Here is a 15574-nt window from a genome sequence, read left to right on the forward strand (position 1 = left end):
GTTTCAACCAGAAACAAATTATAATTTCCGAATGCGCTTTGGAGAAACGGTCGTTCGATCCCCAGCGGATCTAGCGCAAACTGACCGAGCAATTCAGCCGCCAATCACCGAGGCTTACGCGGCGGCGGGATCAAAACGGACCACGGTATCAATCGTGTCAAGGTTTCCCCGCTCGAGGACAGGGAGCACAAAGGGGTCGGATCTCGTCGAGAGTTTCTACACGTCGGAAATGAGATGACGCACGGTGTGCCGTTTCTATAAAATAGCTGGATTTCATTCAAAAAATTTCATTTCGTCCAAACTAGGTCTCGTCGTAGCTTTATGAAGACGGTTTCTCATCTCTGCAAACAAGTAATAATACCAGAGTTTGCTGACCACGGACAGTTATTAATGTATCATTAAGAGATACATGAACGTCGTCCAGTTCTTTGAAAAGACAAGTTCGTGAGTCGATGGGGAGTGCAAGCGGAAGATGCAGTTGGACGAGCGCATTCCGCGGTGCACTACTCGGCCTGGCTGTTGGAAACGTGTCGGCTCGGCTCGGCTGCGGAATTGATTAAGATTGCGCGTCCTGGGAACGGAACTCGTCGACATTAAATTACTTTGCCAAGAATTTCGCGAGTAATGGGACACGCGCGTCGCGTCCCGTCGTCTTCCGAAAACAGAGTTCGGCCCGCATCCTATTCCCGGGGTGCCCGCGGAAGAGGTAATGGCGTTCAAGAGCGCGATAAGAATGGGAACTTTTGTTGCGAACGAGCTCGTATTTCCTTACACTATCGCGGGCGTCATCGCGATACGATTCGGGCTGGCTGCCGGGCACAATGGCCACGGATACTTTATTCGGCCGTGGCGCGAGATGCGGCTCCGCAACGACGTATTTTTCCGTCTTGCGAGTCACGTCCATCATCGTGGCCAGCCGGCGTGGCGCGGCCCTCCCCTAACTCTCCGAGTCGTCTGGATATTACCCGGTGATTGCGAGCTTTTCACCAAAAGCCTCGAGCCGCTTGGAAATTAAATCAAGCCTCAACGAGGTCTCGTTAGACGGGTTGCTTGCCTCCCTCTCTCTCTCTCCGGTCCCTTCGAACACCTCCCGTACTCTGAAGGAGAAAGCGAGACCAAAAGAGAGAAATGGATAGATGGTTTCTCGCGCGGTGAGAGAAGGTGTTTTTCCGTGGAGATTGCAGACCGTCATTTTTGCAGAGGGCGAACGCGACAAGGAATTGCGGCGGACGTTTCAGCGTCTTTGATGTTCTAAATCGGGACGCACGTAGCCGGCGCGCGCGGGACCAGCGTTTCGAACAGTAGTTTTAAAACGGGAGCAAACCTACTCCGAATGAAAAACGACGCCAACAGGAAAGACGACGATCGTCGCTCTCTCGGAAGTTCCGTTCCGTTCTTCTCTCGGCTAAGTCGCGAACTTTGAGCCACACGTTCCCGATACACCAGCCGGCCGTGTACCCATAGCTCTCCCCGCGTTGGCCGCCCGGCGAACTGTTTCCGTAGAAACGTTTTACTTGTTCCTCCGTGGCATCTGTTGCGAATAAATTGCGAATCCGGTATTGATTTTCCACCGGAAAGAGACAGCGAAGCCGGAGGAGCCGCTTTCGTTAATCGGTTTACTTTTCGAAAGCCCGGGAAAAATAATAGAAGTCGAACGTGGCGTGGCCAGTCTTTGAGCCGCTTTTCGCGGTACTGCCTCTCCCGTTCCTCTCTTTCTCTCGACGGCTCGATGTCGCTGAATTATACAAGCCTGCCTCCGTTGCCCGGGAGCGCCGGGTTCCTCGGGTAGCAAAGATTTGCATTGCTCTCCCGCTTACGAGTCGCGTAACACAGTCCGGCTTACCCCCTTTCAATGCGAGCTGATTTCTACCGAGCGACTCGGTTATAATTCAGCAGCCGCGAATATTCGATCGGGCCACCAGACACGCGCGTTGCATTTAAAAACACCGCACCGACCTTCGGGAACGCTTCGGCCCCTCCTCTGGATTACGATTAGCTCGTTAACCCCGATGCGAAGTTTCATGCAAATTTCTGTCGCAACCGAGTAGCGGGAACGCAAACTGAAACAGAATTCTCTTGTACCAACGGTTTTACTACCTAGTAAAATCGCAATAAGATACCAAGCTTCTTTAGCTACTATCGGCGCATAAAAAAGGCACTCTGCGACGTAATCGTTGTTACGATCTTTATGGAGAATCAAACTATATTCAAACAGTATTCTTATGTGCTCGGGAAATTTTCTATATTCAACGCGTTCGTGTTCGTCATACATTCACGGAGTCCGCAGTCTAATTATTATTATCGCCGGAAGCCAGCTTTGACTCGGTCCTCGGAAGCTTGTTTTCGGAGAGAACGGTCTGATTACGGAGATCAGGCAGGACTCCGGGACAGAGGGAGCGTTTCCTTTGTTTCGTGACCTGAAAGGTCGTGGGCGGGACAGGAAAGTGGCGGGTACCGTGTTCCCGGGACAGGGTGGAGGCGATAAGCCCGACGGGTCGTCCGGGAGGGTACGCGGATCCGGGAAGGGGCGACTTACGATCTTCCAAGCAAGGGGATCGATGAGAAATCGAGCGAGAAAAGCGTGTTGTAACGCGAGGAAGACGAGCACAAAGACGAGCACGAAGACGACAACGACGAGAGGTTGACAACGAAGACGACGGTGGAGAGCACGAACCGCTGAAACAGCAGAAGATCCTCCGAGTTCTCGTACTGAACCGACAAGGCTGGCCCGCTGTCAGCATCTTCATCCACAGCGCGCTCGTGTCCCTCTGTTTCCCTTTCCCTTTCTCTCCGCCCCTCGGTCGAACAAACCTGTAGGGCTGCGAAGGGCGGCGCGCGCGAACCCGTAGCCCGTACCCGGCCACCTGCTCCCCGAGCTTTTCCCGGTAATGCTGATGAAGCGTCTGCCCGACAATTAGACGCAATTTCGGGAGCAATTAGTGGAGTTACCGTCGAGACCGAGTATCTTCCGCCTTCCTTCTTGCCGGCAGCCGGGATTCCGGGTTTTTATTTGCCCCGACCGACCGACCGCCTCTATGGGAGCTTCGTTAGATTCGTTCCCTCCCCTGTCTGGCTACTGGTAACCCAGATGGCGGCTCACTTTGCCGAGAACTAATTACGTTCGGCCAAAAAAAAAAACAAAGTGCCGCGACGCGACACGGCGCTCCGCTGTATATTAGAACGTTTCGTGGCCCGCCAGCTGTATTAGAATGCTCCAGCCCTGCTGGTAATGATAATCGTGCATCTTTATTATGCACTCGACGATGACTACCAAATGGAAAAAGAACGGGGCATAGTATGTATACGCGTTTAACCGACGCTGCACACGCTGCTATGTCATTACAACGAGAATCAGCGGCAGCGAAACGACGCTCTATTATCTAACTCTGGCAAGATAAGCGTAATATGTGTTTACGTTCACGTTATGCGAGCTGGGAAGAGGAAATTCTTTCTCATCTCAATGCTGAGTTCCCTCCGTTTATCTTCCACTGCAGGGGCTCCCAACTTGTACGTCCATTAATAAAAGTTATAGTTCCCAGATCGAATCGCTTTCCAAATTGCGTTTCATAGTTTCTACTATTTGTCTTTCGAAATACGAGTAAATACCGGAAGGGGCAGGAGAGAGAGAGAGAGAGAGAGAGAGAGATACTCTGTGTAAAGTCCTCCGGGTAGGCGTGGCTTGCTGGCCCTCGACGGATCTAAGATATTGCATCAAAGTCTCCGCCGTTCTCCGTAGACGAATGTAGAGTATAATACCATTACGAGATAATCAATTCATCGATTTAACCAGACGATGAAAAGATGCGGTAACAAATCGGCGCGTGGTCGAGCGGGCCAGGTGATCGGGGCGTGCATCGCGACGAGTATAAATTGCGTTCAGACCGCAGTTAACCCGGATAGCTGGCCGTTGCCGACTATGGATCTGCTCGTAAAGCCGGCCGCCCCTTGTCGCCTGCACTCGTCGGCGCGAATAAACCCGCGGAGCGTGCGGGGCCATGCATTCCGTGGACACGGCCACGACCTCGTAAACCAGAATAACGAAAAATTGCGCGCACCGGTCTCTTTCGCGGAGACTTACGCACGCGACCCGTCACCCCCGCGCAAATAAATAACTTTCCCGTGGTTTCGGGCGAGTGCGGTGCGGCGGTTTTCGCACGAGCCGGGTCACGCTCCGCATTTTACGCTGGCGCGCACCTTGCTGAAGCGGGTCGACCTCGTTCACATTTATTACAACGGCGAGATTTTGATTTCGACGCCTGTGCCCGAACCACCGTACGGTTCGACCAGACGTCGCCGCGGTCACATTTCTTGCGGGGGCGTAAATCGAAATGAAATTTTTCATGAGCTCCCCTTTATTAGAGGAATCGGCGAACGTGCCTGGACGTCCCTTAAACCCTTTGAACTTTATTCCCGTGCGAGAATATCCACCGTAAGAAAGTATTTATATCCTACTCTCTTCTTACTTAAAAGTTTACAATTTCCTGGAGACGCGTGTTGGCGTAATGAACGTTAATCTCTGCTTCGTCTGATCGCATGAAATCGCGGGATCTTTGTTAACTGAATCGCGGAGGACAACGTGCCCGGGCGCGATTACCAGGCTTTTTGCTCGACTAACAACGAAACGCGCACGCGTGGCTCTCATCCCTGTATCCTCGAGAGGGTTAATATCGTTTATCCGCGCCCGCCCTCCCCCCTGTTTCTCATTCTACTTACGTGGCGGGTATCGCGGCGGTAATGAAAATGCCTGGTGCCCTCCGGTGATTAACGTTCGAACGGAGAATAAATCGTTGCTCGGGTTTCACGAGCGGGCGGCGCAGAGCGGTGCAGCCCCGGGTGCATGTGCAAGTTTTTGTTACACGGTGACCGACGAGCGTGCATCAATCGCGGCGGTAACGGCGCGGCGGCTTCTCGGGGTCTCTTTGCAATTCCGCTGGCGATTCACCCGACGGAATCCTCTTACCGTTGCCTCTCCGGCATTGTTCGTCGGGCGAGGCACGGTTCGATCGCTTCCGGTGCCGGCACACACCGGTGTGTCGGAACGCCGAGAATTCCTGCATCGACTTAATAACGTCGCCGCGTGTCGATCTGTATTCAAATTGGCCGACGGGAACTGGCGTCGTCGGAACGCCCCGTAACTAGCGAAGTGAGAGACAGAGAGAGAGGTGGAGAGGCGTCCCGGTTAAATCCGAGAGTGTAACGTTTCTCGATTTCCTCGGGGCGTGTAACGCGGTTACACGGAGAACCGGGTCGAATCGGATCGGGTCGAGAGCCAGGTTCGGGCCACGTTCGGGCTTCTCTGCCGCGAGGAGTGGACGAGACCGCTGCACACAACGCACTCCGCGAGAAAATTGATCGAGCAATTACGCGAACCGGCTACTCCTGACCGTTTATCGGATTATCGGGAGGACTGCCGGGAGGTCGACGGCCCCGACTTACCTCGCTGCCCCTCGGAAATAATCGAAACGGAGATAGGACCGGCGCGAAATCGCATCGATCGCGCCACGACTGAATAACCTCCATTCGCCAAGCCGATCTGCCAACCTCACCGTAAAACGTACGACCGCTCGACCGTGTAAGCTCCCGCATCGGAACCGTTCTTGCTCCGATGATCGATCACGCTCTCTACCGTCCCATTCCTGTCTCCCATCTCGGATAAAACGTTACAATATCGTCGACCGGAGGAAGATGCGCGACGGTCCTCCGTAAAAAAGAACAAAAAGTTTCAATCAAATCCAATCAAACAATGGAACAATGCGTCCAGAAACTTGTGGAAGTTGCGAAGCAGGAACAGGGATCGATCGACGCTACTCGATATCTAATTTCTTGGTAGTTAGTCTTCGACTGGAAGCCCAGAGGTGTCTGTAAACTGCAACGGCGGATCATTACGGCAGTGTACTACGTGTTTCTTTTCACCGGGCACACCTCTTTGCTCCGGGGCATCCGAATAGGCGTGGTTTCCCTGTTCCTCTCTTCTACGGAGCTCTAAGCTCCGAATTAGTACAAATCAAGATTTTTGTTCCGCGTTTTAGCAGGGTGTATCGCAGTAGGCGTGGCTTTTTTGTTCTTATCGTCGACGCAGCTGAAGCCGAGCCCTGTAAATCATCGGCGACGTAAAACCGTTGCTACTATGAGGGTCGTTTCAGATAGAGAAACATTTTTCAGATGTCTCGGCGAACTCGATTAAAAGAAACGGCCGTACAACCGGCGATAAAACCACGATCGCGGAATGGTTTATAAACTGGAGCGCAAGTGGATTCTATAGCAGAAACGACGTCCCCGCCTTTCGCGGCGTTTAAGGGTTTTAAAGCGGCTCTTCCTCCGCTTATTGTTACCGTCCGCCGGTTTTATTGGTTCTGGAAATTAAACTTCGGAATCGGCCCGGGTATTGCGAGTTATCGTTGGCCTACTGTCCGTCGAGGGTGTTTGCTCTAGCTAGCCCGTTCGCGCGTCGCCTATAAGCCTTCGTCGCCTGTCGGCCGACGAGAGAGTTGATCGATGACACGTCCTCGCACACCCACTCGCTCGTCGTCATTATCCCCGGGTGTTCAACGTGCGCTTGACTTTCCGCGGATATGAAGCGCGCTCCGTAATCAACCGACCCGTCAAATTATCGACGATTCCCGCACGAAGGGAGATCAGACCCTCGGTCCACGGCAATTGCGTTTTTCATCGCGTACCGTTTTCGAAATACACGGAGGAAAAAAAAGAAGGAAAAGTCGCCGGGAAAAGCCTCGGACACATGTACGCGTCGGACGAAACAAATCGAGCACGGTGGCCGCCGTTCGCCGTAGATACGGATAACGGCGAGCCTTGTCAAAAACGTTGTGCTGATCCCAGCGAGAATGGATTTATTCCCGCGATTTATCGTTCGCTCGATCCCTGGTGTTCCCCGCTTTTTAATAAAAAAAAACTGATTGACCCATTTGCGTAATTACACTGTACACTCGCTCCCTTTTTTACTTATTTTCGCAAAGTGGAATCGTTTCACCCGCCGCGAGACACCCTGTACAAACGGAGATCAAAGAGAATAGGGTCGTTCGAAGGGAAAATGAAATGCACCGGATAAAAGTTTTTCCCATCGTTCCCCGTAGGAAAATCGTCGAGACCTATGCCCCCTCGGTCGACCCCACATTCGTTTCCATTGTGTAGAAATGGATGTCCGGGGTTCGGCAACAGCCCCTCGCGAATCGCAAATCAAAATCTGCCCCTCGGCGTCGATCTCGCATCGATCGGGGAACAGTTCGGAGCGGAAAGACGATTCTCGGCTAGGCGTAGCGGCCGATCACCGTGGCGAAAACGCGAAAGGGTCCGGCGTAAACCGGCCACGAGAACGTTCGTTACGGTTTTATTTGTTTCGGCTGGGGCAGAGGCGACGATCGATTCTCGGCGGCGTCGCAGCCGCCGCCGCCGACGCCGCCGACGCCACCTTCCATCGCCTCTTTCTCTTGGTATCTCGGTGACTTCGGCTCGCTCTATCTACACCGACCTAATCGATACTCGACCCGACTCGACTCGTCTCGATTCTGAACTGTGTGCGGCTCTCTTTCTCTCGCTCGCGGCAAAAGCGTCGCGAAGACGAAGACGACGACAGCGGCGAAGAAGAGGAAGAAGAAGAAGAAGAAGAAGAAGAAGACGAGACCGTCTAGCTACTCTCCAGGAGCTTTTGTGTCGCAGGCGCGATCTAATCGGTCGATCGCGCCCGACGGTGCACCAGAAATTCCGCTTGATTTTCTCCCCTGTTGACCTTTCGTCTTCGTTCGGTGAAAAACGCCGGGTAATTATCCCCGGAGCTGAGACCGAATGGTACCGACGCGATGCGGTGCGGTGCGGCCAAGGATAATGCCGCGAAAAGTCTACGCTTTTCCTTTTACCCCAGGTTGGTTCGCTTCTCGCCTGGTCGACTCTCGTTCGTTTATCGAGATAGACTTTCCCCGGTATTTTCCGCGTCGCTTTTATCCCCCGCCATCAACTCCCGTCACGCTGGATTTTCACGACGTCGGATCTCCGCGAGGCGTTAAAACGGATCCTGTTGTTAACCGGAAAGGTTTCTCGGACACTCCGGCTGAAATTTCCTCCGAGGAGCACTCGGTGCTATCCCTTTCTTTCTCCGTCTCTCTCTCTCCTCACTCTCACTCTCTCCATCTCGATCTCTCTAGATCGTGCTCTCTTTCTCGCCCGACGCGGCGCGAACATTGTGAAACGGTAATCTCGTTTTACCCGCGTCGGATACGCGTCGGATGATCAAAGAAAGCGGCGCGGCGGGGAGAGGCTCGGCCGGGAACGGTAACGAAATTACAATTTGCAATTTCATCGAGCAGTGTATCGTGCTCGCGCGCGACGAGGAATATGACGTTGAAATTGCAGCGAAATCATCGGCCGCGTCGACGTGCTTTAATTCGTCAATGGACGCGCGCCAATTTTTCCTCGATGAGCCGTCGCGTCGCACCGAGGGAAAAAGAATTCCCTCGTTCGTCGGATAAAATAAAAAGAACACCGGCGAGAGGAACTATACCGGGAAAATCTTTGACGCTTTTCCAGCGAGTACGACCGCGTTAAATTTTAAGGCTCTTGTTCAAAGACTTTGACTCGTTCATCCCCAGCCGCGATTACCCTCGCTCTTTATGCAAATTTCTCGTCCCCGCGGATTACCTTATCAAAATTAAAACGAGGAAAACATTTGTCGCGTCGACCAAAGGGTCCCTTGTTACGAAAATATATTAAAAATCCCATTAATATTAACGAGAACGCTTTCTCGCGATTTGCAAATGTTCAAGTGCCACGAAAGCATAAAGCACTGGCAGTCCGCTGTTACCACGGTGTTTATTGTGCCGCAGCTGCACAGAGGCATTACGAAACGCAGTGTACACGCCCGGGGGCGTTTCGAATTAATCGAGATAATTATGTTCACGGAGAACCGTGCCGCGATTTCTTACAAGAAACAATCAAATCTGTCGTCTCCCTGTCGACCGGGTTTCGACGGGACAAATGAATTCCATTTATCGACGAAAGCGGAGGGTCGACGATTTTTCTCCTCGGCGAGTCGCTCCAGTTTAATTGGACATTGCGTAAGGGGCCATCGCGTCGTTTGAAGCGCGTGCATCGGGATATCGGGCTCGGCTCGACTCGGCCCGACCCGCTTGCTCGCTCGTTCGCGCACGCGCTTCCGACTCTCTAATGCGTTATGAATTATGCACTGGAGGGTTAAGTCCCTTTTAGTCCCTCGGCTTACTTTGACGAGGCCTCGCCCTCCCCTTGTATCATTATACTGTTCAAGTAGAATTACCCGCCCGCATTTCGTAGCGACGCAGTTATTGCATAATTTCTCCGCGCGCGCACCCTCGCAGACCTTGTCCCCTAAGCCTTTGAGGGCGAACCGGAAGCGTGACGTGGTCGACGACGACGACGCTCCTCCTTCCTTCGCCGTGGAACTTTCTCTTCTGCCAAATTGGATACCTTTAATTTTCCTCGGGGAAACTCGTTCCCTTCCGGCAGCGGTGCGTCTCACCGTTAACACTTTGCACTCGACGCCGCGTCGTATCGATTCCAGAATTCGGAGTAAAAATAAATGAAACTCATCGAAATCCCCAAAATAAAACTATTACGTTATTTGGGTCATCGGTTCACGATCGAAGTAGCTGATGTTCCGGGATCTATTAAAGGACTTTCAAAAATCGTGGTACAATCGCCGGTAGATAACTCGTTAAAAAGCTTCGCGAGAGGAAGACCGCTCGCAATGCGTCATGGGAATCAATGAGCGCGCGGAAGTCGAGGAACTCGCGCCTTCCGGTTGCAAAGTCCCGGGCGCCTGGTCGTTTAATTGAATTCCGTTAATGCGGAGCTGGGCTTCGTCCTACGAGCTGCATCTCGATACTACGACGCTTCGAGCGAAGTTTTTGTAACAATACTGTGCGTCGACTAATTTGTCGTAGCCGACGGCATCTCTGTCCCGCGCGGGGCTCGTTTAAACAGATTATTAGCGTGATTCTTTCTCGTGCCGTTCTCGTTCCCAGACGAATCCGAAAGGGACCGTCACGCACCCTGCCAGGGCTGTTGAACCGTCGCGTTTCCTTATTCCCGGACAAGGAATTATTCTTCCTGAAAACGTGCCCGCGAGGCTTATCTCGCGGCCGCGTGCACGAGTTGGCGTGACGGAAAATGGGTGGGTTGCATCTATTTTCGTTCCCCGGTCACGTAACCACTATGCGGACGTACATTACGCGTTGCTACTCGCCGGTATTCATCGGGCCTGCGGTCTGCAGCTCGCCGAGGTGCTTCCCGACAAATGAACGCTACTCGGTCCGGCGATCGAGTGGTCGGGTCCCGGTGATCGGCTTCGATTAAGACGAAACGATTCACCTGTTAACCGGTGGGACCAGTCGCCGGCACGTTGGGCTCGAATTTACCCGACGATCCCCGATCGAAAAAATAAAAAATTCTTAAATCTGCAATTAACTTCTCCAGCTCCTGAACAGAATAGCAGGTGATTCCACAGACTTTAAAGTTACGAGTAATCACTGATATCGAAGATTAATTTACTCGAGCGTAATTTCCTGCTCAGCATCCGGAAGAGTTTGTTTAAAAAATGAGCAGGTTGGCGGATTGAGACTGGTCACGTCGGATCGCGAGGATCCTGAAAAAGCTGTCTGTTTCTGACGTTTCCGGCCGATCGGGCACGTTCCCGGCGTCGCCGATTTATCTTAATGCTTCTCCCGTGTCCCGGATTATCAATCTTCTCCCGAGGCCCGTCGCGATCGGCACTTAAGTTTTTGCGGCAGGCCTCTGGAGGATTTTATTTCGGCCATCGCGTCGAGTTGCGGCTGGCTGGCTGTTCCAAGCTGCGGCCGATCGATCACTTTCCTTTCCGTCGATTAAATATGTTTCCGCGGCGCTTAATCTGCGCTGTTTCTTTGCCAGCGATTAACGCGGCCGACACATCCGCGGAGCCGAGTGACGTGTTGCGCGATAAGAATTGCCTCGGCGAAGTAATTCGCGCTGCGGCCTGCTAATTTATGCCGCGATAATCGAGCCAATGAATGTCTCGAGGAATAAAAATCTCGCCCCGGAACTTCCTGTCCGACTTTGATCGGCCGGCCAAGTTGCTCGCACGATTTTCATTAAAACTTTCCCCTGCTCGTGTTGTTCGGTTAGAATCTCTTCGATCCGCTGGTCGCGACGAGTTCTGTCTCCTTCGACGGGCGAATCCGGATTCCGCGAATTCTCTAGACAGACCAGAAATCAACACGTGTCCCTCGCGTACGGTTTAAACTTGGCCGAAGCGCGTGCTGCCTTCGCCACGTCGTGGAACACCGGTGGGACGGAAATCACTGCGACACCGCTGCTACAGAATTTGGCAAGGGACCGCGACCGGTAAACCGAGCCGCAGCCATACCGTGGTACAGTCACCGGGGCTTGCGGGTTTCTGGTAACCGTACAAGCTCGTACCCTTCTCAATCTCAATCTCCAGGCAGTTCGAATTTCTTCTTCTCGCAGAGATCCATTCGTAATTTTTCGGCGAAAAGGGCCACACTCCATCTTGCCGGCAGCTCCACCGGTCGATAACCTCGAGCGAGTAAACCGGAGACAGTGCAATTTATCTAACTCCGCCACTGGCAGTGGTTTGCAACCCCCTTATTTTCAAGCCGGAGGTGTAGGCGAGCTCCTCGAACATGCGGCTCGAGCTGCAGCCACGAGCCATTATACACCCGGAAACCACAATAAACACGGTCCGGTTTAAAGACCGGCAATTCGCCGGGCAGATACAATTCCTGTTTCGACGCGCGAGATGGAAAAGGAGAGGAACCAGATAGTAAGCGAAGAGAGGGTTAGGCTTCGGAAAAGAGAACGAATGCGGAACAGTTTTGCTCGTCTTCCGGACGGGAACGTATTCGGCGAAACACGGGACCGCGATAATTCCGTGGCTCGGATGGCGAGTCAAAGAGCAATATCGACGGGGTTTGACGACGCTGATTATTTTCCGGGGTTGAGTGGGAGAGAGGTGGAGAGAGGGATGCTCTCCGAAGTCTCTCGCACCATTGGTCCCAGGGAGGCAGCGATGCCAAGGCCATTCCCGAGGGACAGTGGAATTGCTTCCGTTCGCATTCGAGCCCGCTCTCGATATTCATGCCGGCGAAATGAAGGAACGAGGGGGAAGCCCTATATTCCGGGGCCGCGGCGCGCGGCGCTCGGTGGTGGTTCTGCGGCTCCCGTGGATTTGTTCGCGTGTACGGGTGTCCTTTTTCCGCACTCGACGAGCCGGTTGAAGAGCACTCGTCGCGATCGATCGATTGGAAACTATTCCCGGCCATTACGTTGGGAGTAGTCATCGGAGAGAGACGGAGGACATTACCGGGCGGCTGGCCACGGGTCCAACGAAGATAACGAACCGAAAGCGAAAGAGAGCTACCCAGAGAGAAGAAGAGAGAGAGAGCGAGATTGAGTGAGAATGGTTGGATCGGTAGGAGAGGAGTCGAGAGGAAAGGGGCGGCAACCATCCGCTCCCTTGGAGCGAGCGATTCATTATGCATCCGAACGAGATCTTTGCGAGTGCGACCACGATAATGTGTACGAGGCCACCGGAGTGTACGTAACCGTACCACGGCCACGATAACGGGCTAATAATAGAGACAAAGGGCGCTTCGACGGTAGCAGTCTTTTCCCCGACATTTGACGCGCGCACCCCTTTCGCCACCCCCGGAACCCTCGACGACGATTTCCACGGCGCCGCGCCGTTCCTCTTTGATACGCGGGATTTATATGACTTTTCACGGGCTCCGGGAGGAGAGAGACGCCGCTCGCGTCGTTCCTCGCTCCCCGAACCGACGACAGACGCATAAAAGACCCGGGAATTGAAAGATTCGCGAGCACAATGGGACCTCCATTTCGACCAGGAACGGCGGAACGGGATCCGAGGGTAAACTCCGCGCACGTGAAACCGCCACCGAGACGTTCCGCGACTTTCTACAGGTGTTTCTCCGATACTTCTCTGTCGGATACGTCGGATCCGTCGGCCGGGTATACCCCGCATGGGATTGAAAATTGTCTGTAGCCGTGTACCCGTGTTCCCGTGACGTCCATTATTACGACGAGCGGGAAATTTAAGTGGATAAAAGATAAATATCCGCCCTCATCCGGATCATACCGTGGCCCAATATTTGTTCCATCAATCGTTCTCGCTCGAACGATATTTTTCCAGCGATCGTGTAAATAATAAATGTACCCTCCGGTGGATTCCACGGCTTCGCCCGTGTCGTTCCAGGATCGCGACCAGCACCGAGATGTTGCAAGAAAAACTGGGGAAATCAAGATACTCCGTTTGATCGACGCTTCCGCGTTCTACCTGACAATTATTTATTTATCTTTCCGATGTTTCCGCTCGCCGGATTGAACACCGATTGGATGGGAGAGGCGGATCGAGAAAATGAAGGAAAAATTGTATAACGAGGCTCCGGGTTCAACAAGTGTTGCATCCGAGCGGAGCAGCTGCTTTGGAAGACCTTCTACACCGATAATTAGCGTGCATTCGCGAGAAAGCCGCTACTTGTCGGCTATTTCTTGAAGTAGCGCCGGGAAGGTTAAAGAGCCTGTGCGACAAGAATCTCCGCAATTAAAACGAGTCCGTATCCTGGCCGGTAGTTTTCGACAGCTTCGCGGGATAAACTGGTCTCGTCGGCGGGCCGAGGGTAATTCACCGCGCTCGAGGAAGCGTAAAACGTGTTCGCCGTCCGAGCAGACTTTTTGGCGCGGACCTCGACGAGCCAACCTCGAAAAAAAGTGTCCCCGGGGGAGAGAGACTCGGCCAGCGGGACCGGTCGAAAAACATCAGCAGTCGAGCGTCAAGAGTCAGAATTAACGGTGTTCGGCCTGAAGTCTCGCTCGAAATTCCCCTCGCGACAGTAATGACTTTCGAGAGGGAAAAAGAAAGAGAGAGAGAGAGAGCGCGCACGCGATCGAATTGTGACGAGTCGTTGCTCGTCGACTTTCCTGCCCGTCAAACATGTCGAACGACGTGCTTTACTGCGCCGAGCAGATCAAGATCCCGCCGACATTCCCGAACATTTTGAAGCTGTACGCGAAAGCCGCGATTCGCACGCAGCCGTACGATCTTCTGCGATGGACCTGCGCCTACTTCCGAGCCTTGGCTGCCGATGAACTACCGCCCGTCAAAGTAGAAACCCTTGTTCTTTCTCCGATCTCTTCTCTTTTCACTCGCACTTCTCAAGAAACTGAATTCCTCTTTCCTACTTTCTTCTCCGCGCAAAATAAAAAACTGCATTGTTCCCCCGTCGGAAGTTTTAGACGGATCTCCGCGCAAAGCGATGTTTTCCGCACGATTTTTAAAGTCTCGAGGTACGTGTACAAATTAGGTTAGCAGCACCTGCACCTCGCTTTCATTTCAACGACGCCGTCCCATTCGTCTTCCCGGACGTCGCAGGTGAATAATTCGCGTGAAGTTGTTTTCACCCAGCGTGTAATGGCATTATTAGGTATTTTCGCGAAAGGTCAACCATCCAGAGCTAATAAGGGCTCGCTTAAGTCAGCGCTCGATAATGCTCCAGAGCGTATCCGAGAGAGGGAAAACGTTTGACGACCTCCGGCCCCGGATCCCCTGCGGCTTATAGATGGAAGCAACTAAACTGGATTTCCATTCGAATGGAAAATACCTGAGAAAATAGTGGATCGCGGTAGGAAAACGGCTGGCTTGGTCTCGCGGAGCCTGTGTCTCGGTCTCGTCCGAGGCCAGTTTAAACGTGTCCCTTCCGCATCCCCATTATCTTACAAAAGGTTGATTAAAGTCGGTTTCAGACGGAGCTCGTTTCGGCTCGAGTGGCGTCGTTAAACGTAATCTTTTTTCATTGCTTTCATTGTGCCACGTATATATTCCCTGCGCCGTTCGCTCCCGTAATTAAGTGGATAGATAGGTAAATCAATCCGACCGGGGGAATTTAATTATCCGAGTGGAATTAACAGGGCTGGCCGGCCGGCTTACATCTTCGAGCTCGTCTAATCGTATCGGGCGATCAGTCGTCGATTCCTATCGTAAAAGTTTAAGCCAACTCCAGACGGAGAGTGAGCGAGAGAGGAATCGTTGGCTCTCGAATTTTCGCGAGCGCAGCGGCTTCCCTAACGCTATCAATTCCCATCGGGACCAATCGAAAGATTCGACCGCAGAGTTCGGTTAATGGGCCGAAATACCGTGGAACGATTAAATCGGTTAATCCGGCTCGTCGCTATAAATTAATTTGCTCGACCGCGCCGCGCCGACCGAGTGTGGGTCTCTCTTGCTCTCTCGTGCTCTGTTGTCTATCACAATGCCGATGCATAATAAACGACGTCCATGACCCGGCGCGAATATAACGCAGCGACTCGAGCCTTGAACTATCGGATCTTTCCTATTTCTCTAGCCGTCCCAGCGAGATTTTTCAGACAGCGAGACAGAGGCTGCGGCGTCCGTGACCCGATATACAATACTCGGAGGATTACACCGACGATATCGTCGTATTTTTATTCCACCCGCGACTCGACTGCCAGATTTGTCCCCGACGTCGGCTTCAAACCCAACCAGACGTCGAATATT

At 52.9% G+C, this 15574-nt stretch overlaps 2 protein-coding genes across 2 annotated transcripts in view; both read left to right on the forward strand.

Annotated features, from left to right (window-relative positions):
• The window catches only part of LOC143211297 (ropporin-1-like protein), a 39753-nt gene that overhangs the window by 21453 nt on the left and 2726 nt on the right, over positions 1 to 15574 (forward strand). The gene's annotated exons all lie outside the window — the stretch shown is intronic.
• Positions 13994 to 14368, forward strand: LOC143211146 (ropporin-1-like protein). Its single transcript, XM_076428607.1, has one exon. The coding sequence runs from the start codon at positions 13994 to 13996 to the stop codon at positions 14366 to 14368; it is 375 nt and encodes a 124-aa protein (XP_076284722.1).

This window comes from Lasioglossum baleicum, chromosome 8 (genome assembly GCF_051020765.1).
Source record: "Lasioglossum baleicum chromosome 8, iyLasBale1, whole genome shotgun sequence".
Taxonomy (NCBI): Eukaryota; Metazoa; Arthropoda; class Insecta; order Hymenoptera; family Halictidae; genus Lasioglossum; species Lasioglossum baleicum.